This window comes from Mirounga angustirostris, unplaced genomic scaffold (genome assembly GCF_029215605.1).
Source record: "Mirounga angustirostris isolate CCGP_5_RB_7025 unplaced genomic scaffold, mMirAng1.0.hap1 SCAF_1, whole genome shotgun sequence".
Classification (NCBI taxonomy): domain Eukaryota; kingdom Metazoa; phylum Chordata; class Mammalia; order Carnivora; family Phocidae; genus Mirounga; species Mirounga angustirostris.
Window position 1 is genome coordinate 58,768,408 of NW_026991709.1, and position 25,543 is coordinate 58,793,950.

Below are 25,543 nucleotides of genomic sequence, written 5' to 3' on the forward strand. Positions count from 1 at the left end.
TGAGCTGTTAAGTATTCCCAGAACTTGCTGAACTTGACAGTATTGAAGTGTGCTCACACAGCCTTATCAGGAGCCACATAAATTCATTTTAAACAAACAGACAAAAACCTGTTTGGCTGTTTTTGATGGTTCCCCCTGTGATGTTCCTGGGGTTAAGATTCTCTTATGAGTTTCATAAGCCATGTTGTCTTTTATAACTATTAGTTGACAAGTAAAAACAAAAATGAATGTGATATATACTATGTAAGCATTTACGCCCTATAGGAGTCATATTACTAATACTTTGTGCTTTTGAAAAAAATAGTTTTATTGAGGTATAATTGACATACACATATTTAAACTGTACAGTTTGATGTTTTGATATATGTATACACCTGTGAAACCATCACTGCAATCAATATAGTGAACATATCATTACCTCCAAAAGGTTTTTTCTCATGCTTCCTTGTGATCCCTTCCTTCCATACCTCCCCACTATGCATTTCTAAGCAACCATTGATCTTTTTTCTGTCACTGTAGGTTAGTTTGCATTTTCTCAAACTTTACCTAAATAGAACCATTTTTTTCCTGTCTGCCTTTTACTTACCATAATTATTTTGGGATTTTTTTCCAGGTTGTTAAGCGTTTCAGTGTTTCTTTTTTTTTTTCATCGCTGAGTATTATTCCATTGTATAACTATACCATGATTTGTTTATCCATTCATCTGTTGATAGATATTAGAGTTGTCTTTCCACTTTTTGGCTGTTATGAAAAAAGCTACTGTAAACATCCATATAAAAGTCTTTGAACATAAGCTTTCATTTCTTTTTTAAATTGTTTTTATTTTAAGGTATTTTTTAAGGATCTTATTATTTTTAAGTAATCTCTACACCCAGGGTGTGGCTCGAACTAATAACCCCCAGATCACAAGTCTCATGCTCTACCAACCGAGCCAGCCAGGTACCCCCATAAGCTTTCATTTCTTATGGGTAAATACCAAGGAGTAGGACAGCTGGATCATATGTTAGGTGTCTGTTTAACTTTTTAAGAAACTGCCAAATTGTTTTCCCAAATGCTTGTGTCATTTTACATTCCTACCACCATTATATGATAGTTCTAGTTCTGTATCCTTACCAACATTTCCTATGGTCAGTCTTTTTAATTTTAGCCATTCTATTATGTGTGGAGTGGCATTTTATTTTGCTTTTAATTTGCATCTTTCTAATGATGTTAAGCATCTTTCATGTAGTTATTTACCATCCATATATTTTCTTTGGTGAAGTATATGTTCAAACCCTTTGATCATCATTTTAACTGTGTTTTTTTAATCCAGTTTTGAGAGTTTTAAAATATATTCTAGATATGTCCTTTATTACATTTATGCTTTGCAAATATTTTTGCCCAATCTGGAACTTGGCTCTTTGTTCTAACAATATTTTGAAGAGCAAAAATTTTTAATTTTCATGAAGTACAATTTCTCAATTTTTTCTTGTATGGATTGTGTTTTGAGTATTATATCTAATAAATCTACCTAGTCCAAGATCACAAAGGAAGTTTTATGGTTTTAGGTTTTACATTTAGGTCTACCATCCATTTTCAGTTTATTTTTGTATATGCTACAAGGTATGGATTGAAGTACCTTTTTTTTGCATTTGCATTTAGACTTGTTCTGCCACTTATTAAAAAACTAACTTTCCCCACTGAACTGCCTTTGCACTTTTGTCAAAAGTCAGTTGTCCACTTATATCTATGTTATATAGCCATTTTGAGCTAATCAATGTTTATAGAATTTTAAATAATAATACCAGGCAGAACAATAGAGATTTTATCTATTCTTTGTAGAATAGATGTTCTGTTGGTGTTCTAGCATTCATAATCAAAATAACCATTAAAATTTCAAGATTTTCAACATTTCCCACACAGCCTTTGCCAGTATTGTCACTGAGCAGTATTTAGTAGTTGTCTACTATGTGTCAGGGTGCTTTACTATGTAATTGGGGTACTCAGTGAATGAAACAGGTACAGTCCCTGTTTCCCTGGCATTTACAGTCTGGCAGTGGAGACAGACATTGAACAGCTCTGTTCACAGATTTTTAATTACAGCAGTAGCAAGTATGACAAAGGAGCAATATTGAAGACTGGGAACACATACCAGGAGGAACTGGAAGTTAGTTCCTTAGCAAACCATGCTATTGAAAACTTTCTGTGATTAAATCCTTCTCTCCCACAGCCACTTTAGTTAAATAAACCCTAGTTGTTATTAATCATGGAATACTAGGCAAACCATTAGAAATGCAACTTCTTGCCCTCTGAATTGGAAATGTCTGTGAACTTTTGAGTAAACTCATACCTTTAAATCCATGTTGTAAAGTGTTTTCTAATCTATACTAGGCAGCATTCTTTCCCACTAATGTGCATACTTTATCCTTTAGGTCATATTTTCACTGCAGAGATTTTATGAATTCCTGAGTTGAAGGTGAACCTGTTTATGGTAATGCTTCTTTTAACATTGGGTTAATGTGTCTTTGTACACTTTGTAAACCTTCTATCTCTTCTATTCCATCCATGAAATAAGTGACAGGACAGATCCATTTGAATACATAAATATCACTTTATAATACAAATGTAATAGCATTTTCACTGCAACACTGTTGGTGCTGACTCTCCTGTGTATATTGTTCTCAGATATGTGTATTGCGTATATTTGGCCAGGTTGGCTGTTCGTGATATGTTTGCTTGGGAAAACAATCCAGAAAATTTCTCCTTAATTAACATTTAGAAGAGTGATAATGGTAATTGTAGGCAGTTTTTAAGAAAAGTTTCTTAGTATTTTGAGCAGTGACTTTTTTTTTTAAGTAGTTGAAAAATTTCTAGGTTGCTTTTTTTTTTTTTTTTAAGATTTTATTTATTTGAGAGAGAGAGAATGAAAGAGAGAGAGCACAAGAGGGGGGAGGGTCAGAGGGAGAAGCAGACTCCCTGCTGAGCAGGAAGCCTGATGCAGGACTCGATCCTGGGACTCCAGGATCATGACCTGAGCCGAAGGCAGTCGCTTAACCAACTGAGCCACCCAGGCACCCCCTAGGTTGATTACTTTTAAAGGGGATAATTCTCGGGGCGGCCTGGGTGGCTCAGTCGTTAAGTGTCTGCCTTCGGCTCAGGTCATGATCCCAGGGTTCTGGGACTGAGCCCCACATCAGGCTCCCTGCTCAGTGGGAAGCCTGCTTCTCCCTCTCCCACTACCCCCTGCTTGTGTTCCCTCTCTCCCTGTCTTTCTCTGTCAAAAAATAAATAAAATCTTTTAAAAAAGGCAGGGGGGATAATTCTCATACATGACCGCTGACATTTTTTTTAATTGGTATGGTCACTTCAGCCACAGTTTATCTGAGACAACCTATCCAAAAGCCAAACAGCCATTGCAGTGCTCAGAGGCCATGAAGGTTAAGGGTCCTCTCAGAAGAGAATTTGCTAAGGACAGTGCTTGGTACTCTGAACTTGGACTTGCAGACTATTTAACACAAGAAATTTCATTATTATTATTAAATACACTGGGGTTGGGAGAAGACTGTAGGATTTCAAATAAACTAATAACCTCATTTTGTTATTAGATCTTTTTTTTTTTAAGATTTATTTATTTATTTATTTGACAGAGAGACAGAGAGAGAGCACAAGTAGGCAGAGCAGCAGGCAGAGAGAGGAAGAAGCAGACTCCCCGCTGAGCAAGGAGCCTGATACAGGGCTCTATCCCAGGACCCTGGGATCATGCATGACCTGAGCCGAAGGCAGCCACTTAACTGACTGAGCCACCCAGGCGCCCCTTGTTATTAGATCTTAAAGCTGTTTCTCGTTTTTCACTTTTGCAGTGTTAAACACATATGTAAATAAGTTCTCATCCACATGTCAAATATATTCCCAGAGGTACAATTTATAATCAGAGGGTTTGAACATTTATTTTAAGGGCCTTGTTGCATATTGCCAAGTTGCTTCCTATATTTCTTAGAAGATAATAAACCCAAATTGACCTTTCCTTGATGGTTATAGGTCATTCTTATGACCCTTAATTCACAATCTCTTTCATTATCTACTTTTTATTTATTCTTGGAGTGTAGCTCTCTAATAATTTGGTATTTTGTTACTTTAAATCTGCAGTGATCTAAAATATTAGGTAATAATTTTTAATTATGCATAAATTGAGTCAAGACAATATGAAGGTCTCTTGAAACTGTAGAAACTTAAAGACAGTCATTTCAGCAGTTTAGAAATCTGTTTTTCTATTTCTTAGTCTTGATTCTAATGATGGTGGACAAATCTGACCTCCTTCTGTATAAATATTACTGTACTGTATTCAGTTTTAATACTGTATATTATTGTTTCTAGGAAATAAATTTTCCCCCCACATTTTAACAACTGTGAAATTAATATCTGTCCTGCAATTTCTGGAGTGTAATAGAAGAGTATGTTACAATTGATGGTATCTCTGGGGCACCTGGGTGGCTCAGTCGTTGAGCGTCTGCCTTCGGCTCAGGTCATGATCTCAGGGTCCTGGGATCGAGCCCCATGTTGGGCTCCCTGCTTGGCGGGAAGCCTGCTTCTCCCTCTCCCACTCCCCCTGCTTGTGTTCCCTCTCTCGCTGTGTTTCTCTCTGTCAAATAAATAAATAAAATCTTAAAAAAAAAAAATTGATGGTATCTTAGATTAGATGAAATATGGTATTACTTCTAGGTAGGAGTGTGTGTGTGTGTGTGTGTGTTTAAGAATTGCTCTTTTGAGACATCAGCATGAAGAGTATCCTTATGGATCCTTAATTGGTTGCCTTACCTTGGCTTCCCCCAGTCAGTAAGTTAAAATCAATAAAAGTATACTAGCAAATTGTAAAAGATAAAAATAGCAAAACATGGGAAGCTGTCTTGGTACCCAGTAAGGATAATTATGTAGGTAAGCTATGGTATCCCTTTAATGAAATATTATACAGCTTAAGATGATACTTATGTGAGAACTCTCAGAATATGTGAGAATATATTACAGTATTGATTACAAGTATGTCAAAAATAGTGAAGAAATAAGTCAACATTTAAGTGATGAGACTTACCTCTGAGTATTTTAAAAATTGTAAGCATGTTGCTTTTGAAAAAAAATTTTAAAGAAAAGTATGTAATGCTTATTTTCTTTACTATTTAAATCATTTGGCTCTCTTGGCTTTTACATCGTAGGTAAGTTAGGGTATAAATAAAGGACTTTCTTCAGGGACTCATTTTTTTCAACCTGAAATTGAGAAAATGTTCTAAAAATTCACAAAAAGTCAAAAGGGGATATTAATGTTAGCTTCACTAGAACTTTTTTTTTTTTTAAAGATTTTATTTATTCATTTGAGACAGATAGAGAGAGCATGAGCAGGGGGAGAGGCAGAGGGAGAGGGAGAAGCAGACTCCCCGGTGAGTTGGGAGCCTGACATGGGGCTTGATCCCAGAACCCAGAGATCATGACCTGAGCCGAAGGTAGACGCTTAACCATCTTAGCCACCCAGGCACCCCTTCACTAGAACTTTTTTACACTCCAGTTTAAGTTTTCTAAGAAGTAAGAAAAGTAAGAGGAATTTCTCACTCAGGTACTATTTATGTAGCTTCATTGTTCCAAATTTATGACAGCCTAGTAACCAGGAAGTTTCCATTACTATTCCCTGTTATTAACAGTAACAAAATTGAGTCTGTTTTCATTAATATTCTTATTTGCTCCAAAGATGGTCATTTTCCACTTAGATGTGCCCATTTATTTTGCACTTCAATGACAGTCTTCTCTCTCTCCCTCTCTCTCTTTCTTTGCTATTATAATCAGTTGGTTAGGTTTGTATTATAAAGCTAGGCACTAATAAAATAATGGCATTTGCACTGTTCTTTAAGAATCTTAGTTTTTTGGGACACCTGGGTGGCTCAGTTGGTTAAGCATCCAACTCTTGATCCTGGCTCAGGTCATGATCTTAGGATGGTGGGATCGGGCCCTGCATCAGGCTCCACACTCTGTGAGGAGTCTGCTTCTCTCCCTGTTTTCTCCCTCTACCCCTCCCCACCCCCCAAATAAATAGATAAGTCTTTTTTTTTAAAAAAGAATCTTAGTTTTTTAGGTGATGGATATCTTAGGAGCAGTCAATTCTTGGTGGTTCTACTACTTATTCTTTAGTTTGTGAATGATCTGTCACCTTTTTTTCTTCATCACCCTTTTGCCTACATAATAACCTTTGTAATTCTAATATAGAGTCAGCTACTAATGACAAACAGGTACCCTTGGTTTTAAAAAAGAAAAGGTAAGATCTTTGAGCTCGCGGAGTGGACACCATGAGCAAAGCTCACCCTCCCGAGTGAGCTTTCAATTGTCATTGAAATTAAATGGTGGCAGGCATGTCCAAGGAATATTGCGGGGGTTCGATCCGTTTATGAATCTTGTGATAGATGAATGTGTGGAGGTGGCAACTAGTGGGCAACAGAACAATATTGGAATGGTGGTAATATGAGGAAATAGTATCATCATGTTAGAAGCCTTGGAGTGAGTATAAACAATGGGTGTGTTCATCAGAAGAAATCAACTGCTTCCACATGTCCCCTCCAAAATACCTGTTTTACTACAATATAAAAATCAGGTCGTGTGCATTTTCATACTGAACTTTTTTGTTAAATAAACTTTTATAATAGTCAAAAATGCTTTCTCAGACATTCTGAACGTAGAAAATTGAGTATTAGCTCTTATTCTAATTTTTTCTAACGTGAATTGTTCGTGGTTGAGATTGATTTGTTCTGAAGCTTTTATGCATTAATATAGAAGAATCTGATTAAATGTGAAAAAAAAAGAAAAGGTAATAGAGCAATTGGGTGAAATAAGGTCTTTTGAATGATTTGTTGTAAAATGCCTACACGTTAAAACCAGACTAAATCTGGGCTTCACCACTCTATAGCTCTGTCGTGAGTAGGTGGCTTACGTCACAAAACCTATTTCCTAATCAAACACCACCAGTGTCATAAGACTTAAGTGTTAAATGAGATGTGCCCACTTTTTAACATAATGCCTGGAGTGTGATGTGTGCGTGATGAATAGTAGTTGATATTATCTATTTTCATTTTTGGACATTTTTATCAAGTTACTGTTGTGCAAGGTACTTTGCTGTGTGTAGGAAGGGGCCAGAATATTTTCATTTTTGGACATTTTTATCAAGTTACTGTTGTGCAAGGTACTTTGCTGTGTGTAGGAAGGGGCCAGAAAATAATAAACATGCTCCTTGAAAGCAGAGATATTCAAGTATATTCATATAATGGCTTATCATTGATCATAGGCTTCTTGCCTATAAATTCATACCATAGAACTTATACAGTAAATACAGTATTTTGGTTTCTTAGCTAAAAAGTTTGGACTATCACACTCTATAGTACCATTTTATTTATAAAAATTTGAAGTGAAAGGAATCTAATTGCTTATTTCTAGAAATGCTATAAAAATTGTTTGTGGGCAGGCCTGTCAATAAACCTAGAGCATATGTAGCTGATAGTTTGAATTCTATTCCCCCACTTAATTGTCCACCTAGCTTTTATATTTACTATTTCTTTTACAGGAATGCCTTTATTTTGATAAATGGAGGGGTGTATGTGTGCATGTTCTCAAAAAGTTTTATTCCAGCAGGAATAAATTTTTCCTGATTCCGTTAGTCTGGTTTGCCATCTGTGATTTTTCTGTACTTCTCTACTCTTTGGTTCCCACTTTTGTCTGCACATTTCCTTATTGTCCATCTCAGTAATTTTTGTAAACTATTTAAGTAATGATCTATGGTTGCCTTTATTCTTAACATTTTGGTCTATCCATTCTTATTTATTTATTTATTTAACTTTTTTTTTAAGTAGGCTCCACACCAAGCATGGAGCTCAATGCAGAGCTTGAACTCATGACCCTGAAATTAAGGCCTGAGCTGAAATCAAGAGTTGGACGCTTAACTGACTAAGCCACCCAGGCGCACCCATTCTTCTTTTTTTTAAATAGCAAAATGAAATATATAGAACATAAAAATATTTATTCTTGAAACTCCTTTCTTCTTGGGTTGGTTAATTTAGTAGGCCAGTAAAAGCAACAAGGACCCAGATGCAAAGTGGCCTGTTTGTTTTGATTAGCTCCCTGCAAGGTCCCAAGTTGGCTGCACGTCCCATGCAGGTGAACACATCCCAAGGGGAAAAAAGTATTTCTCATGGCCTGTATCTTTTAAAAGAGCAAAGAAATTATTTCCACAAGCTTTCCAACAGACTTGGCCTTACCTCTTATTGGTCAGAACATCATTATATGCTCATTTCCAAACCAGTTATTCTCAAAGAAATTAGAATTACCTTGATGGGCTTACCAAAATTGGAGCCAACTTAGGTTTTTGTTGGCAAGATAAAAATAGAAACTAGTTAAGCATAGTCATCTGCTGCATAAACCATTCTAATGGAGTTGCTGGGTGGGTAGATTAAATAGGAACAAGTTTCACAAAATGATGTAGTACTGTACTCTATAAATACAAGGTAATGTTATTAGCTGGAATTCTACTTAATTTTATAACTTTTTGACTAACCATAAGAATATCAAACAGATTTATGATGCCTTTTTCTAAGAAGGTAAACTGTGTACAAAATGAAATATTAAGTGCCCCAGGATTTTATATGTAAATAATATTATTCTGGAACCTTGGTATATAGCTCTTACATAACACCTCATACTTGCCCCCCAACAGCCCCCATTATTTCTGGAATAATGAAATTGCCGTATAGTGCATCAATCAGTAGCAATTTAGAGAGGACCTTGTAAAATGGAAGAAACAGAACTGGGCCTCGGTGTTGTGATTTGCCACTGCAGTGTTCTGTAGCATGGAGGAGAGACTGCTGACTCATTAGATCAGATGGTTGCCTGTGCTAACTTTCTGGATTTTTCCCCTTCTACAGCAGGGTTTTGTTTTGTTTTTAATTTTTTACAAATATGGGTGGAAAACCCTACAATTTGTGACTATAGGAATCTTAGTTGTAAATTGCATTTACTTTTTATCCTCAAAGTAGGAATCAAGTGAGTAAAGGCAAAGTTTATATATAATCATTGAGTTGATTTCTCTATGAGTCAACTATGTTTGCCACATTGTTGTTGTTGTTGTTGTTTTAAATATTTTATTTATTTATTTGACAGAGACAGAGCGAGAGAGGAACACAAGCAGGGGAGTTGGAGAGGGAGAAGCAGGTTTCCCGCCAAGCAGGGAGTCCGATGTGGGGCTCGATCCCAGGACCCTGGGATCATGACCTGAGCCGAAGGCAGACACTCAACGACTGAGCCACCCAGGCGCCCCTGTATGCCACATTGTTTTAAAGCAAGCAGCTGTTTTTAAAGTGGGTATCATGCTTGGGGCGCCTGGGTGGCTCAGTCGTTAAGCATCTGCCTTCGGCTCAGGTCATGATCCCAGGGTCCTGGGATTGAGGCCCACATCAGGCTCCCTGCTCTTTGGGAAGCCTGCTTCTTCCTCTCCCACTTACCCCTGCTTGTGTTCCCTCTCTTGCTGTCTCTCTCTCTGTCAAATAAATAAATAAATAAAAGCAGGTATCATGCTTTTTTTTAAATGATGGAAAGCAACAAGAATAGGTGTATATCGTAATAGGAAGGAGTTATTAAATAGCATATAAAACTTAATGTAGCATGAAATCATATGTTATTTTGGATATTATGAAGATTTGGGATAAGATTAACTTTCAATGTAATGTAACTTGCAATATAATTTGCTTATTTCAAGTTAAAATGTTTCGGGATGTTGTCTTATACATCTTTTTTTTTTTTTTTTTTAAGATTTCATTTATTTATTTGACAGAGAGAGACACAGTGAAAGAGAGAACACAAGCAGGGGGAGTGGGAGAGGGAGAAGCAGGCTTCCCGCAGAGCAGGGAGCCCGATGCAGGGCTCCATCCCAGAACCCTGGGATCATGACCTGAGCTGAAGGCAGACGCTTTAACGACTGAGCCACCCAAGTGCCCTGTCTTATACATCTTTAAAAGCCTATGCTTTTTCACATAGAGGCATAAGCATTAAATAATGAAACAGAAGAGTTTAGTGTGGAGTATTTTATTTCCACTATTTTCATAGATAACAATGAAGGGTGACTAATGGATACAAAGTAGTAGTATGTTGTACGACTGTGCTTATCAAACTGCCAAATGCTTAGCCCTATTCGGTGATTAAGTCAATATAAGTCTAATAATTTTTATTTTATTTGTGGAAAGGAAGCAATTTCATATTTATCTTTTAAAACAGATATTGTATATTAATAGAGTGCAAAACTTGCTTGGATTAAGAGAATGTACAAGAACATGCAAAGACATTTTTCTGGGGGTGCCTGGGTGTCTCAGTTGGTTAAGTATCCAACTCTTGATTCGGCTTTGGTCATGATCTCAGGGTCTTGAGATGGAGCTCTGCTTCAGGCTCAGTGCTGAACATGGAGCCTGCTTAAGATTCTCTCTCTCCTTCTCTCTGCATGCCTCCCCCGCCCCCTGCTCACTCAGAGAGAGAGAGAGAGAGAAAGCGCGTGCATTCTCTCTCTCTAAAAAAAAAAACTTTCCCTGCTTACAGTAGAAAGCTATAATATCCTGTTCTCTGTCAAGATTGGGAGGAGATAGAGGGGTATTTATTCACTGTTTACTTGTTTTTCTCCTACTGGGGTGCTTTGGTGAAAAAGCTTTAGAAGTACAATGGGAACCCTTATCTCAGTGCTGTGGGAATTGAAAATTTAATGTTCAAAAAGCTTATTACCTTGGAGCAGTCCATGGAAGTTTCTCAAAGTGTTTAAGTGTTAAGAAGCTGGAGCCAAAAACTTCCGGACCTGGAAAACTATTTTCCAACTCTATCAGAAAAAGTACTTTAGAAGTTAAATAAACTCTTAATTGGGACTTCTGTTCCTATAACTACTGATGATGGGTTCTAAGTTTTATGTTGAGGGACAAAAAGCAAGTTCTGGAAGAAACTAAGGCTTTGGTTGTATGGAGACCTGGTGTCTATGTCGGTTGCTTGACTTAGCCCAAGCATTGTCCTAAGTGCCCTACTTTCTAAAGCCACTTTTGTATTTCTTTCCTCCTTTGCAGAATAACTAGTTACAAGATAACTAAGAAAACAGGCCAAAGATCGTTGTGGTTCAAGTTAGAGTCTAAATTTTAGTTATCCAGGGAGTAATTATTCACTTTCTTCATTATTTGAGCATTTTGGGTTCTCTGGAATCAGATGCCAAAAAAGAGTCTATTGTATAAGATGTTGGTTAGGGATCAACACATGTGAAAGAAAGGGGGCAGACGCCTAATTGGGCAGAGAAGTTGAAATCCAGTTCAAGCCTGGAAAAGCCTTAGCTGACCCTGTGGGGAGATCTGGAGTGAGTATTACTTGTGAGAGTATCCCACATCTGGTTGACATGGCTGGGTCTTTATACCTCCGCTTTGCTTGGTCACCAGGTGCAGGTGGCCGGCGAAGGATGTGAATGTTGGCCAGGCAGCTCTCTGCATCTGAGGCCAACCCTGAAGGAGTGACAGCTGCTGGCTGTCCGCTGACAATACTCCCTGTCCCTTCTTGAAGGAGAATCTGGATGCTGCATCTCCCTGTCTAATTTGATAACACTGTTGCCTGGAGGGAGAGACTATTGTCCTTCCTACCATATAGGTTTGTTTAGATGCAAACGAGAGAAATCAGCCTAGTTAATTGAGGCAGAGAGTGCAGGGCTTAGGGAGCATGGGCATTGGAGTCAGACTGCTGAGGTTCAAATCCCACCTGTAAAGCTTGCCAATTTTGGGATCTTGGGCAAAGTTACTTAAATCTCCATTGCTTGGGTTTCCCATTTGTAAAATGGAAGTGGTATTAGTGGGTATGAAGTTATTAAGTAACTATTCACTGAGTGCTTATTTTCTTTGCCCAGGCACTGTTTTCTTTGCCCTCATGAAACTTGCATTGTAGGTAGTGACACAGATAATAAAAAAGTGAATTAAAAAGAAAAATTATATTCTTTCAGATAGTTGCTATGAAGAAAAGCAGGGTAAGAGCATTGAGGATGACAATGGGAGCAGGGGGACTATTTCTGGGAGTGAGGAAACACTTTCCAGGCAGGTGCACAGCAAGCGGAAAGGTTTGAGTTGCTGGAGCCGAGATTAAAATTTAACTGTGTTAAAACATCAAAATGGACAAAACTCCTGGGAATGCCTGCATTTTACATTTTGAAAACTCATGTTTTCATAATTTTCTTACTTTGTCCTGAAAGAAGCTGTTTTGGGGATGTATTTGCAACCACTTCTCTGCATGTAACATAATGGAGTAGAAAAAGCTAAGTTACACATAATCATTATCATATATTTCTCCTCTTAACATTGACTTTTTAAAAAGTAGAATCATCTTGATTTGCTATAAAAGAATATTAAACAGATGAATGCAGGTTTGTGGATCTGGTGAAAGCATCTCTAAATTTATAGAATTATTATTTAGGCTCTTAATTCTCTTATTAGTTTGATGTCACTGTTTCTATTGTCTGCTGTCTTTGGCATAAATTAAATAATATGTGCCTAAAAATAATACAGTTAAACTATAGAATCATTAGTTTCCATGGTGGCTAGAATTACTCAGCTGAGTGATAAACCCGCAAGGCAGCTGAATCATGAATAACCCCTTTGATTTCCACTCATCATTGCTCATACATTTGGAGGTTCTCACTGTTGTTTTAAAGGGAATGTATATAAATACTTATTTTAAAAAATCAGAACAGATACCTGTATTGCCTCATGAACTCTCTCCAGAATACCTTCATGAACCCTGGAAGATTTGAATCATCTATGAAGAAGCTCTACTGAATCATGTCTCCTTGTTTATCCTTCAAGACTCTGCTTACCCTGTTCTAAGTCATTCCTGTCCTGCCAAGTCCAGGTTTGATGCCTTTGCTTTATGCTCTTCCAAATCAGCCTGACAGCTCCTATGAGAGCACATGTGTCACTTATTGTAACTACCTGTTTGCCTTTATATCCCACCAGGCCAGAAGTTCCTTGGGGGAGAGATGGTGTCTTATTACTCCATTATATTTTATATTTTCAACCTGTAACACATAGCACCTGGCACATCTTCGATGCTTAAAATCTATTTAGTTTTAAAAAATAAAGTTACGGTAATACACACTTAATAGCTAAGAAAAAAACGAGCCAAGTGCCTAGATTTGGTTCAAGTAACAGGAAGGTAGGAATATACTAGGTGCTTTTTGGAAATTAGGCAAGATTAGCTTGTATTAACAGAATACAGTTAGTAGTCATCACCATTACTTTTCTGTTAGGCTTACTTTTAGGCGCCATGAAACAACTCCATTAGATTTTACAGATGAAACTGAGCTTCAGAAGTTTGAAAGAATTTGATTTGCCTGAGGATGTAATTTATAAATTCAAACTCAATCTTTCTGACTCAAAAGTCTTGGTCTCTGTTTTAATTAAAAGAAGCAGCCAGGACAGATGAAATGGTACACTTCAGTTCTTACTTGCATAACATTTAGAATATTATTTTTTATTTTATTTGCTCCCCTTTAAAAGAAACATTGAGGAGCACCTGGGTGGCTCGGTTGGTTGAGCATCTGACTCTTGATTTTGGCTCATGTCATGATCCTCCGGGTTGGGTCGTGGGATCAGGCTCCACGCTCAGCACAGAGTCTGCTTGTCCCTCTCCCACTGCTCCCCACTCCCCCCCCACCCCGCTCACCCACTCATGTGCTCTCTCTCTCTCTCTCAGATAAACAGAATCTTTAAAAATAAATAAATAAAACAAACAGTGATATTTTGAAATCCTTCCAGAAAAGAGTAGCCTCGAGAGAGAAAGAGCTGAAAAAAATTTTTGAGAGTTAAAGGCACTACAGAGAATTTCCTTGGGAGAGGGACATCCTCTGTGTGGCTACAGTGGTTGGAAGAAATAGGGCCAGAGGGTAGAAGCAATGGAGAAGTAGATTTATGTGGGATATAAGACACTAAGGGGAGATTTTTTAAAAACAAAATGGCTTTTTCAACATTGAAGCCCTGCTTAAATAGTGGTATTACTGATGAAATTCTTGTAAGCATTTTACATTTCACAGGGAACATTCAACAAATTTGTAATTCAGTCACAACTGTGGGGTAGGTATTAGCATTATTACTTTGCAAATGAAGATACGAAGAGATTCTGATTTGTCCAGATCCTCCTGCAGCATGTCACTGGTAGAGCCAGGGTGTCTAAAGTCTGCTGACTCAAAATTTCATGCTATTTCCACTTTAATCGTCAGGTGACCATGTATCATGCATGCTATGTAGGAAATATCCGTATTTGAGGAAGAAGTTAGACTGTGATTATCACGTTGTCTTCTGACTTTGAAAATTTCTTTTTCTGAAGATTAAAATTTGACCTCATTTGTTTGTTCACTATTTCTTTGAAGGCTTTGCCCAGCCCATTTCCCAAAGAAATGTTTGTCATTAAGCTTTGTTTTTTTCGGGCGCCTGGGTGGCTCAGATGGTTAAGCGTCTGCCTTCGGCTCAGGTCATGATCCCAGGGTCCTGGGATCGAGTCCCACATCGGGCTCCCGGCTCAGCGGGGAGCCTGCTTCTCCCTCTGACCCTCTCCCCTCTCATGCTGTTTCTCTCTCGCTCACTCTCTAAAAAAAATAAATAAAATCTTTAAAAAAAAAAAAACTTTGTTTTTTTTTTTGTTATCTAAGTGGTTTCTAGAAAAATTTGTTCTTTTTATATTCCAGTCTTTTGCAGTTCCATAGCTGCTTACTTAACAGTCCCTTTTTCTGCATCTTAAGGAAGCTGGAAAATCCTAGTAAACCAATTTCCCCTTTTCTTTACTTCCTCCCTCAACTGCCCTTATTCCAGTTTAATTTTCCTATTGAGAACACAACAATCTTTGTCTCTTTTATTGTGACACTTGTGACTGTGGTATCTGGTTTATTTTTTTCTTTCTAATTCAGTTCCATTGTTTCCAGTGGATATAAGTATACCCTACCCTTTATCAATAAATTACCAGCCTTGATAGTCTCTACCTATCACCGATGCCATGTTTAAGTTCTTGGTACTTTTCTTGACCCTTTGATCATATGCTTCTCACTTGCAAGTCTCCTGTATCTCCATGTGGTTTTCATCTTTGTTTTCACTCATACTTGTTTCTTTAATCACTCAGTTCTTCCTTGTTAGCCTTATCCACCATTCCCCTTCTGAAGCCACAGAGTGTATCAAGCCAGAACTCCACTGTTAATGACTTCATTGCTACACTCTCCTCCCCAATTCTTTTGTATCTTGGTTAATGGATTACAAATTGTGCCCCATGGAGTATATGTTTCCGTAGTGATCCTTCAGTGGCTCCAGAAAGACAAAAACAATACTCAGCCCTGCTTGAATTAATCCCCAGATCTCAAGGTTTGTTTTTCCTTTTTCTTTCTGTATTCTTTCTGTCTGGACTCAACTTAGTCAGCCTCAAAACTTACTTTCCACTTACCTGTTCCCCTTACCTCATCCATATTGGTTTGCACTTGTCCCACATCTGAATCAATTTCTCCTCTGCTCCCAGTGTGTTGTCATTTTGGAAGGCAGCTGTGCTCCACCACTATACTACTCATGCCCAGTGTGTTGTGATTTTGAACACTAAAGTCATTTTGCTTTATAGTACATTTGTTTAAAGCCAGTGAAAGCTCCTTTTATTCACAGTCCTTAGTCCCTAAGTTCCCTAAGTTCAACACAGTGCCTTTTGAGGTAGGAGCTCAATAAACATTTAATAAATTGAATTCCATTGACACTCAAGCCATAAGTGTTTCCAGAGCTTTTCAACTTCTCATCTTGCCTGCATTCCCTCCCCTACTTTAATCTGTTAGTTGAATTAAACATCATCCTTCTCATAACAGTTCCACCTTGGTTGTTTCCTATTGTTTATAGGCTAAAGTCCACTTGGTATTCATTTCAAGACCTACACATTAGTCTGTCTACCTTTGCATCCTTATTTTTCACTGTTACCTTAATATAACCTTTTATTCTGGTCAGACTGGTCTGTTAACTGTTCCTGCAAATTTTATTTCCATTCTTTTGTTCTTGTTATTTCCCCCACCTGGAATGCCTTTGCTGTCCTCCTTTTCGTAGTTTATGCTAATTCTACCTGACCTTCAAGAAGTCTTCCCTAAGCATTCTAATCTTTGTACTTTTAGTAAATAAGTGTGTATTATTTGGTACTCAGTTACATATTGATCTGTTACCCTTACTTTATGGTTGTTTGGGGACATTATTAGCTTTTTATATGCACATGTATTTTATCTCCCTTATTAAATTGCCAATAATTATTAAGTTAGATCAGCAATCAGAAATAAACTTTCTACTTTGACATCTGCAACCAGTTTTCTGTTTGGACTTGAATAGTTCATTCTTTAGGGTTTTTTTGAGATTGCACACCCATAAATAAGTTGAACTGAATTTTTTAAACTGCTCTGTGTTCTGCTTTAAAAAAAAAAGGAGAAAAAGGAAAATTGCTTCCAAAAAAATTATAGATAGATAATACATTAAAAATTTTTTTATTGTAAGATATAATTTGTCAGAAAAGTTATAAAGGTGGGTAAGATATTGTAAGATACCTGTCAGAAAAATTATAAAGATAGATAATACATTAAAAAAATTTTTTATTGTAAGATATAATTTGTCAGATGGTGAAGAGTGAAGCAGGGAAGGAGAGAGGTATGTTGCAATTTTAAGTAGATGGCCAGAGAAGCGCCTCAGAGAAGGCAACATTTAGACCTGAAAGAGGGATAGGAGTGGCTATCTGGGAGAAGAATACTCCAGGCAGTGGAACAAGTACAAAGATCCTGGGGCAGAATGTATATGTTTTTGAGAAATGGCAAAGAGTTCAGTATGTGTATCCAGAATGATTAGCTGGAGAGGAGCTTAGAGTGGTAGTGGCAGGGGGACAAGATGTCATAGGGCTGGATAAGCCATTGGAAAGACTTCATGTTGTTTATTATGCTCCTTGGTATATTCTCTGGAATACTTTGCATAGGAATATGTAATTTTGAATTTTAATAACTGTAGACCATCCAGGAATGAGGTACTTTAACCAAATTTTAAGAATTTTATATTTTACGCTGAAAAAGTGGTAATAGCTCAAGAATAGACCGATGATGAGAGTTGACTACTTATGTCAGTTCTTTTGCTTTCAGGTTTGTAATTATAACTTTTTTTTTTTAAACCATAGGTAAATTAACATGATGGATTTCTCCAAGCTACCCAAAATACTTGATGAAGATAAAGAAAGCACGTTTGGTTATGTGCATGGGGTCTCAGGACCTGGTAAGTAATATGTAATAATCTCTATAGTAAAGATTCCTAACTTCAATTAATGTCTTTTCAAGATTTTTTGGGTAAAATACACAGGTTTCTGTTTACCTGAATAAGTTCTATTTGTCCCTAAAAGATTTCATAGTTGCTATAAGAATGTGGTAATACCTTCATCATAAGAGCTTCTCTGGCATTCATTATCTTAATTTGATAATTATTGGGCACTAATTTGTGACATCCTATTTATTATGTAAATGTATAATTGGTGTTCAGAGTTTTAGATAGGTCTTGATTTCTTTTGTTAAATCTGAGGTAAAAAGGCTATATAAAGTTTTTAGTTTTTAGTATGTAATACCTTACAGATAATGGGCATTCAGTAAATATATGTTTATGTCATTTGAACTGAAATAATTTTTTTCGGAGCGTTTCTCAACAATATCATCCTTGGCTCTTTGTATATTTAAATTTCTCTGAACGTTAATTTCAGATATTGCATAACTAGCTATCTGTGGGAAAGAAGTTTTATGACGTGAGAGCAATGGAAAGCAGTTTAAAAACTTTGTTTATTCTGCCAAAACTTGGGGTATTGCATTTTAAATGATAAATCTCATTCTAGTATTCATTTTATTCCAACTGCAAAATATGATTCACAGTTTTCCATAGGAAAACCTGCTCATTGATTTATAATCCTTCATGCCATGAATATTTTTCCTTATCTTTTTATAAACCTCATGCTATAGGCTTTTTTGTTTTAATCACAGTAGAGGTGATCACCTTTTTTCGGTGTTTATGCAAATGAAGTCAGTCAATCACAGTGTTTATTTCTCCCTATGAAGCTTCTATAGCTTAGAACTTGGTGTTTGAACATGAACTCATTGGCAAAAATACATTTCACTGTTTTCAACCTCTTGCCATTCTGAGAAACAGTTTTCCCCTTGATGATCAGAGGGGTCTTTAGGAAAGTCGGGCAACACTCAAGAATTTTTAGGGAAAAGACAAAAAAGAACACCATCAAAAGAGTTTAGGTAAAAATATTTTTCTGAAACTTGTAGTTAACTGCTCCTGGAACCTATTTATTATTCTTAAGTACTTAATAAAATGATAGAGAAATGGCATACTTTGGGGCTTATGAAATATGATTTAAAATTTTAGGGGCACCTGAGTGGCTTAGTCACTTGAGTGTCGAACTCTTGATTTCGGCTCGGGTCATGATCTCAGGGTTGTGAGATTGAGCCCGGAGTCAGGCTCCATGCCGGGTGGGGAGCCTGCTTTAGATTCTCTCTCTTCCGGGTGCCTGGGTGGCTCAGTTGCTTAAGCGACTGCCTTCGACTCAGGTCATGATCCCGGGGTCCTGGGATCGAGTCCCACATCAGGCTTCCCTTGCTCTGCGAAGAGCCTGCTTCTCCCTCTCCCTCTGCTTGCCACTCTCCCTGCTTGTGCTCTCTGTCAAGTAAATAAATAAAATCTTAAAAAAAAAAGATTCTCTCTCTTCCTCTCCCTTCCCCCCACTTAAAAAATAATAAAATAAAATTTTAGTTGTTTCTTTCATTTCAGTTCATCTGAATTATTCTTACATAGTAGATATAGAGGTAAATATTTATGAAATTAACAAATCTTCATTGTTCTAACCCAAGTTAATGAAATATTAATACTTTAATGGTTTCTACTTGAATATTACCTAATACATAGTTCTAATTAATTGTATCAGAAGGCTAAATATTAAAAATACAGTTGTTCCTACACATATCTGAAAATGTACGACTTTCCCTGCCTCCCAGAAAAATAACTTTTACTTACTAGACAACATGATCTAAAAGTAAGTAGAAATTCTGGTTCAGTATTTATAAGAAATAAGGATTCTTAATCAGGACTTCACCCAGTGGTGATGACTGATTATAAACATCCTTATGAAAGGATGAAAGGTCTGTGAAAAAAAAAGTATTATTATTTTTTAAAGATTTATGTTTTAGGTAATCTCTACACCCAGCATGGGGCTCAAACTCACAACCCCAAGATCAGGAGTTGCATGCTCTGCCAACTGAGCCAGGTGCCCCTGAAAAAAAATTTTTAGATGCATATGTGAGTTTTTCTAGGAAGAGCTGTCATTAGTTTATCAAAGGGGTCCTTGTCCCAGAAGAGTTTTAAGAACCACTAATATGAAGTGTTAGAAATGAAAATAAAGATGTTATTTTAAATATTATTTCTCAAAGGAACGGTGACAGCACAGCAAATTGATAATTCTGTGGCATTCTCCCATGCTACTAGCTAAAGCTCTTGTGCCAATTTTAGTTTAAAAAATTTTTTATTGTTCCCAAATCCATCATTCCATGTTTTATAGCAACTTGTGTTGATCAAAATGTGTCTCAATGCTGCTAGGTAAGAGTTTGCCATATAGAACTTCAGATTTTTTGAAAAAAAGTTTTCATACATATTATGTAAATGAAATGAATAAGCTTTAGCCTAACATATTTATTTTGTTTACCTGTATATTGTATGCTAAAAATGCATATTTTTGTGAAACTGTATATATGTTTCTTAGCGGGTATTTTATTTTTCTTAATATGTGAGAGAGATGTATTATTGGATTAATCAGATATTTCAATTATCTGTAACTATTCACAGAATCTTAAGTTGCCAAATATTCATTTGTTCTTTTCAGTGGTTACAGCCTGTGACATGGCAGGTGCAGCCATGTATGAGCTGGTGAGAGTGGGCCACAGTGAGCTGGTTGGAGAGATTATCCGATTGGAGGGTGACATGGCTACTATCCAGGTGTATGAAGAGACTTGTATCCTTTCTTGGTTCAATTTCTTGCCACTTTGTACAAGTCAGAATTTAAGGATTTATGGCAGAGGTGGAAGCAGCAACAACCAATTGTATCAAAAGTATGAAATGTTGGGTGTTGTAAAGAAACCTGACTTACACAGGAATTTCAGAAAAGATACTAGGAATTAATGATCTTATTTTAAGAAATTAGTATTATCTTCTGAACTTTCATTGCTCTTACTATTTTGGTAGTTCACAAACACGGGAAACCAATTACAATTTTTCTTTTTTTTTTTTTAATTTAATTTTATTATGTTAATCACCATACATTACATCATTAGTTTTTGATGTGGTGTTCCATGATTCATTGTTTGCGTATAACACCCAGTGCTCCATGCAGTACGTGCCCTCTTTAATACCCATCACCAGGCTAACCCATCCCCCCACCCCCCTCCCCTCTAGAACCCTCAGTTTGTTTCTCAGAGTCCATAGTCTCTCATGGTTCGTCTCCCCCTCCGATTTCCCCCCCTTCATTTTTCCCTTCCTGCTATCTTCTTCTTCTTTTTTTTTTTTTTAACATATAATGTATTATTTGTTTCAGAGGTACAGGTCTGTGATTCAACAGTCTTAGACAATTCACAGCGCTCACCATAGCACATACCCTCCCCAATGTCTATCACCCAGCCACCCCACCCCTCCCACCCCCCACCCCTCCAGCAACCCTCAGTTTGTTTCCTGAGATTAAGAATTCCTTATATCAGTGAGATCATATGATACGTCTTTCTCTGATTGACTTATTTCGCTCAGCAAAATACCCTCCAGTTCCATTTTTCTTAAGAGTGACACATACTGTAGAGGAAAGCATAAACAGAATAACATCGATTTATATGGTTAAAATTCCATTTAAAATAGAAAATTCATAAATAAATCAGTCACTACTCTTTATCCTAATAAATAATGCTGGATGACAGGTTACATTATAGCTTTAGCACTAGGGAATCTTTACTACTTGTTTGATTATCATACTTTTGGCTTTTAAACATAGTATTTATTTTCGGTTTTCTATGAAAAAGAGAACGTGTTAGGCTATGCGAAGAGGAACCACTTTTTTTTAACTTTACTTATATGTTTTACTTAAATTGATTCTCAAGATCAGCATTAATTCTTCTTATTTATTTTTATTTTTTAAAAATTTTTATTGAAGTAGAGTTGACATACAATATTATATTAGTTTCAGGTGTATAACATAGGGATTTGACAATAACGTGCTTTATGAAATGCTCACCATGGTAAGTGTAGTTCCCCTCTGTTATTGTAACAGAGTTACAAAGTTATTACAGTATTATTGACTATATTCCCCATGCTGTACCTTTTTATCCCCATGACTAATTTATTTTATAACTAGAAGTTTGTACCTCTTAATATCCTTCACCTATTTCGCCCATCCACCCAACCTTCTCCCCTCTGGCAACCACTGGGTTGTTCTCTGTATTTAATGAATCTGTCTCTGTTTTTGTTTGTTCATTTGTTTTGTTTTCTAGATTCCCACATGTAAGTGAAATTATATGGTATTTCTTTTTCTCTATATTTCTCTGTCTCACTTATTTCACAGACCTTCTAGGTCCACCCATGTTGTCACGAATGGCAAGATTTCATTGTTTTTTTTGTGGCTGAGTAATATTTTATTGTGTAATATAATGTGTGTATATATATAAAACACAATATATTCTCTCTATATACATATGCCACAATATTCTATACACACACACACACACACATGCTACATTGTCTTTTTCCATTAATCTATCAGTGGACACTTAGGTTACTTACATATCTTGGCTATTGTAAGTAATGTTGCTATAAATATAGGGGCAGCATTAGTTCTTTGGCTATTTAATTAAGCTTTACTTAATACTTTTTGCCATAATAAAATACATTTTTTCAGGTAACTGCTCTCTCTGAGTACTAGGGTGCTAAATCAAAATAAAATCATCTGAAAATTTAAATAAAATTATAAGTCTTTATAGCTATGAAATCATGACTAATTAAAAGGATTTTTTAAGGGCTTTTTTCCTAATGTTAGCTTTATCTTTCAATCTTTTATGTGGTTTGAAGACTTAAAATAAAAACAAATGAACATGTATACAGTGACAACCCTCTCCACCATTGTCATCCTATATCTGGCCAATTTTCAAAACACACATGCATGCATGCAGCCATTTTTATTAATTCCTTTTATTGTATATCCTTCTAGTTTGTTAATTGCATATATGAACAAATATAAATATGTTATTTTTCTAACCTTTTTTCCCAAAAGACCACATATTATATGCATTGTTCTACACCTTGTTTTTTTTACTTAAAAATATATGTATTATGGAAGATGGATAGGTATACGATAAAGTATAGGAAAATGTTAATGGTAAGATCTAACTTTGTAAAACTAACATTGTAAAATTCCTTCAACTTTGCTCTACGTTTGAAAAGTTTCATATTGGAAATTAAAATACGTTTTGGAGATCTTTCTAGAGCAATTAATTGAAGCTCCTTTTTTTTTTTTTTACAGCTACATAGAATTCCATCATACGAATATACCATAATTTATTAATCTCTTTAATGACAGAAATTTTGGTTGTGTCTAGTCTATATATATTATAAACAGAGTTATAGTGTAACTATAGTGTGAATTCACGGAAGTTGGATTCTTGGGTCAAGGTTTATGCATTTTAAATTTTGATAGATTTTACTGAGTTGCTGTCAGTAAAAATTGTACTGATTTTACTCCTGTCAACAAGTATGTGAGAGCAACATGGTTTCAGTGTGCTTATGTGCAGGTTTTCTTCTTTTCCTTTTCAAAACCACTTCTTAATTCTTAAGATTTTAAGGTTTTGCCCAGGTACTAATATCCTTTCTAGGGGACTGATATTCCTCAGTAGTAAAAAAAAAAAGAAAACAACAATGTATTGCTTCTGCTTTTAGCTCTGTGGTTCCCAAACTGTGCAGAAGGCACACTGGGCAGCTGCTGCAAACTCATTTGATGTGCCAGGATATTTAAAATTTTTGAGGTTAACACAGGAATATTAGACATGTTGTCAGACATCATGTGAACCAGTAGCTTCAGTTAATAGACACTTTCATTATTCAGCCTCACTATGTTTTTGTCAATGATGTCATATCTTTGCAAAGCTGAGTGTTTGGTGATTGTTAAGCTAAAAAGCAGGTATCATACAAAAATAAATGTGGAGCAGGCGTTCAGTCTGATTCTAAGATTTGAAAATTTTACAGTGCCCAATAGGCACTTACATCCCATTTGAGGAACTGATGTTATTTAAAAATGAAATTAAAATACTGTTTTTTTCTTTAAGTCTCTCTCTATATTTTTCTCTTAAAGTGACAGTTGTTAGGACATATGTATTTATTAAGTTGGTTGGATAGAACTATTTAATAAATGGAATTATTAAATATATCTTTTGTCATAGGTCACTGTGAAACAGTTACTGAAACACTGAGGATGTTGCAAACTAAGAAAGTTTGAGAATTTCTGTTTTAGCTTCTTAAGTAGCATTTCCTGTTCAGCTGTGGTGTTTCCTTCTTATAGTGTCTCTAAACTTTCATAGTGAGTTTTCCTCAACTACTGTTTCTAGCTGGTGTATCTGTTGGAGATCCTGTACTCCGCACTGGTAAACCCCTCTCAGTAGAGCTCGGGCCTGGCATCATGGGCGCCATTTTTGATGGTATTCAGAGACCTTTGTCAGATATCAGCAGTCAGACTCAAAGTATCTACATTCCCAGAGGAGTAAATGTGTCCGCTCTTAGCAGAGATGTCAAATGGGATTTTACACCTTGCAAAAACCTACGGGTATGTCTTTATAACCAAGGTTTCTAAAGTCGGTGAAAGAATGTGAAATGGATGTTTAGTGAACTATTTTGTACTTTAGTCAAATAAAAATAGACCACAGAAGCATAGTTTAAATTTTTCTTTAAATGTACTAGAAGAATTATAGAACTAATAGGTTTTATTGATGAGTGAGGCAAATGATTTAAATAATAGCAGCAGCAAGTATGAATCTACTTGACATTTATTTAAACATTAAACAGCTTGATGCTTATTTGAACATTAAACAGCAAATGCATTTGTTCTCTAGGTTGGTAGTCACATCACAGGTGGAGATATTTATGGAATTGTCAATGAGAACTCACTCATCAAACACAAAATCATGTTACCCCCACGAAACAGAGGAACTGTAACTTACATTGCTCCACCTGGAAATTATGATACCTCAGTAAGTATTGTATAAACTTTATCTCATAGTGTGGCCGTACCTGATAATTGTCCCATTTTAGTGTCCTATATAGTCATAGAATTGATACTTAATGTGTAGGTTTTAAATCACTCCATAATTTGGGCGCCTGGGTGGCTCAGTTGGTTAAGCGACTGCCTTCGGCTCAGGTCATGATCCTGGAGTCCCTGGATCGAGTCCCGCATCGGGCTCCCTGCTTGGCGGGGAGCCTGCTTCTCCCTCTGACCCTCCCCCCTCTCATGTGCTCTCTCTCTCTCATTCTCTCTGTCTCAAATAAATAAATAAAATCTTTAAAAAAAAAAAAAAATCACTCCATAATTTTTTTTTACCATGATGATTTAATTTGCTTATCTATTATAAAATGATTACCACAATAGGGTTAGTTAACACATCATGTACTTAATTTTTGTGTCTGTGTGGTGAGAACATTTAAGATCTACTCTGTTAGCAACTTTCGAGTATATAACACAAACTGTTAACTACAGTCATCATGTTGTACGTTAGATTCCCTTATTCACTTTTTTCAAGTTTTTGTTTAAATTCCTCTTAGCTAATATACAGTGCAATATTAGTTTCCGGTGTAGAATTTAGTGATTTATCAGTTACATATAAAATCCAGCGCTCATCACAAGTGGCCTCTTTAATACCCATCATCCACTTAGCCCATCTCCCACCCATCTCTCCTCCAGTAACTCTCAGTTTGTTCTCTACAGTTAAAAGTCTGTTTTATGGTTGCCTCCCTTTTTTTTTCCCCCCTGTGTTCATCTATTTTTCTTAAATTTCACATACAAGTGAAATCCTATGGTGTTTGTCTTTCTGTGACTGACTTATTTCACTTTTAGCATAGTACTCTCTAGCTTCATCCACATTGTTGCAGATGGCAAGATTTCATTCTTTTTTTATGGCTAATATTCCATTGTAGATAAATACCACCTCTTCTTTATCCATTCATCAGTGGATGGATATTTGGGCTCTTTCCATAATTTGACTGTTGTTGATAATGCTGCTATAAACATCGGCATGCATGTACCCCTTTGAATCAGTATTTTTGTATCTTTTGGGTAATTACCTAGTAGTGTTGCTGGGTCATAGGGTAGTTCTATTTTTAACTTTTTGAGGAACCACCATACTATTTTCCAGAGTAGCTGCACCAGTTTGCATTCCCACCAACAGTGCAGG

At 36.3% G+C, this 25,543-nt stretch overlaps 1 protein-coding gene and 1 pseudogene across 2 annotated transcripts in view; both read left to right on the forward strand.

Moving 5' to 3' along the window:
* The window catches only part of ATP6V1A (ATPase H+ transporting V1 subunit A), a 60,678-nt gene that overhangs the window by 12,106 nt on the left and 23,029 nt on the right, over positions 1–25,543 (forward strand). The window contains exons 2-6 of one of the 2 annotated variants that reach the window (XM_064591415.1): positions 12,780–12,906; positions 17,215–17,309; positions 19,957–20,085; positions 23,708–23,922; positions 24,209–24,346. In XM_064591415.1, coding sequence (XP_064447485.1) covers positions 17,225–17,309; positions 19,957–20,085; positions 23,708–23,922; positions 24,209–24,346 — 567 coding nt within the window. In that variant the 5' untranslated portion in view covers positions 12,780–12,906; positions 17,215–17,224. The remainder of the gene's footprint in view (positions 1–12,779; positions 12,907–17,214; positions 17,310–19,956; positions 20,086–23,707; positions 23,923–24,208; positions 24,347–25,543) is intronic. The other variant, XM_064591373.1, reaches the window with a different exon arrangement.
* LOC129045366 (small nuclear ribonucleoprotein G-like) lies at positions 5,124–9,298 on the forward strand (annotated as a pseudogene).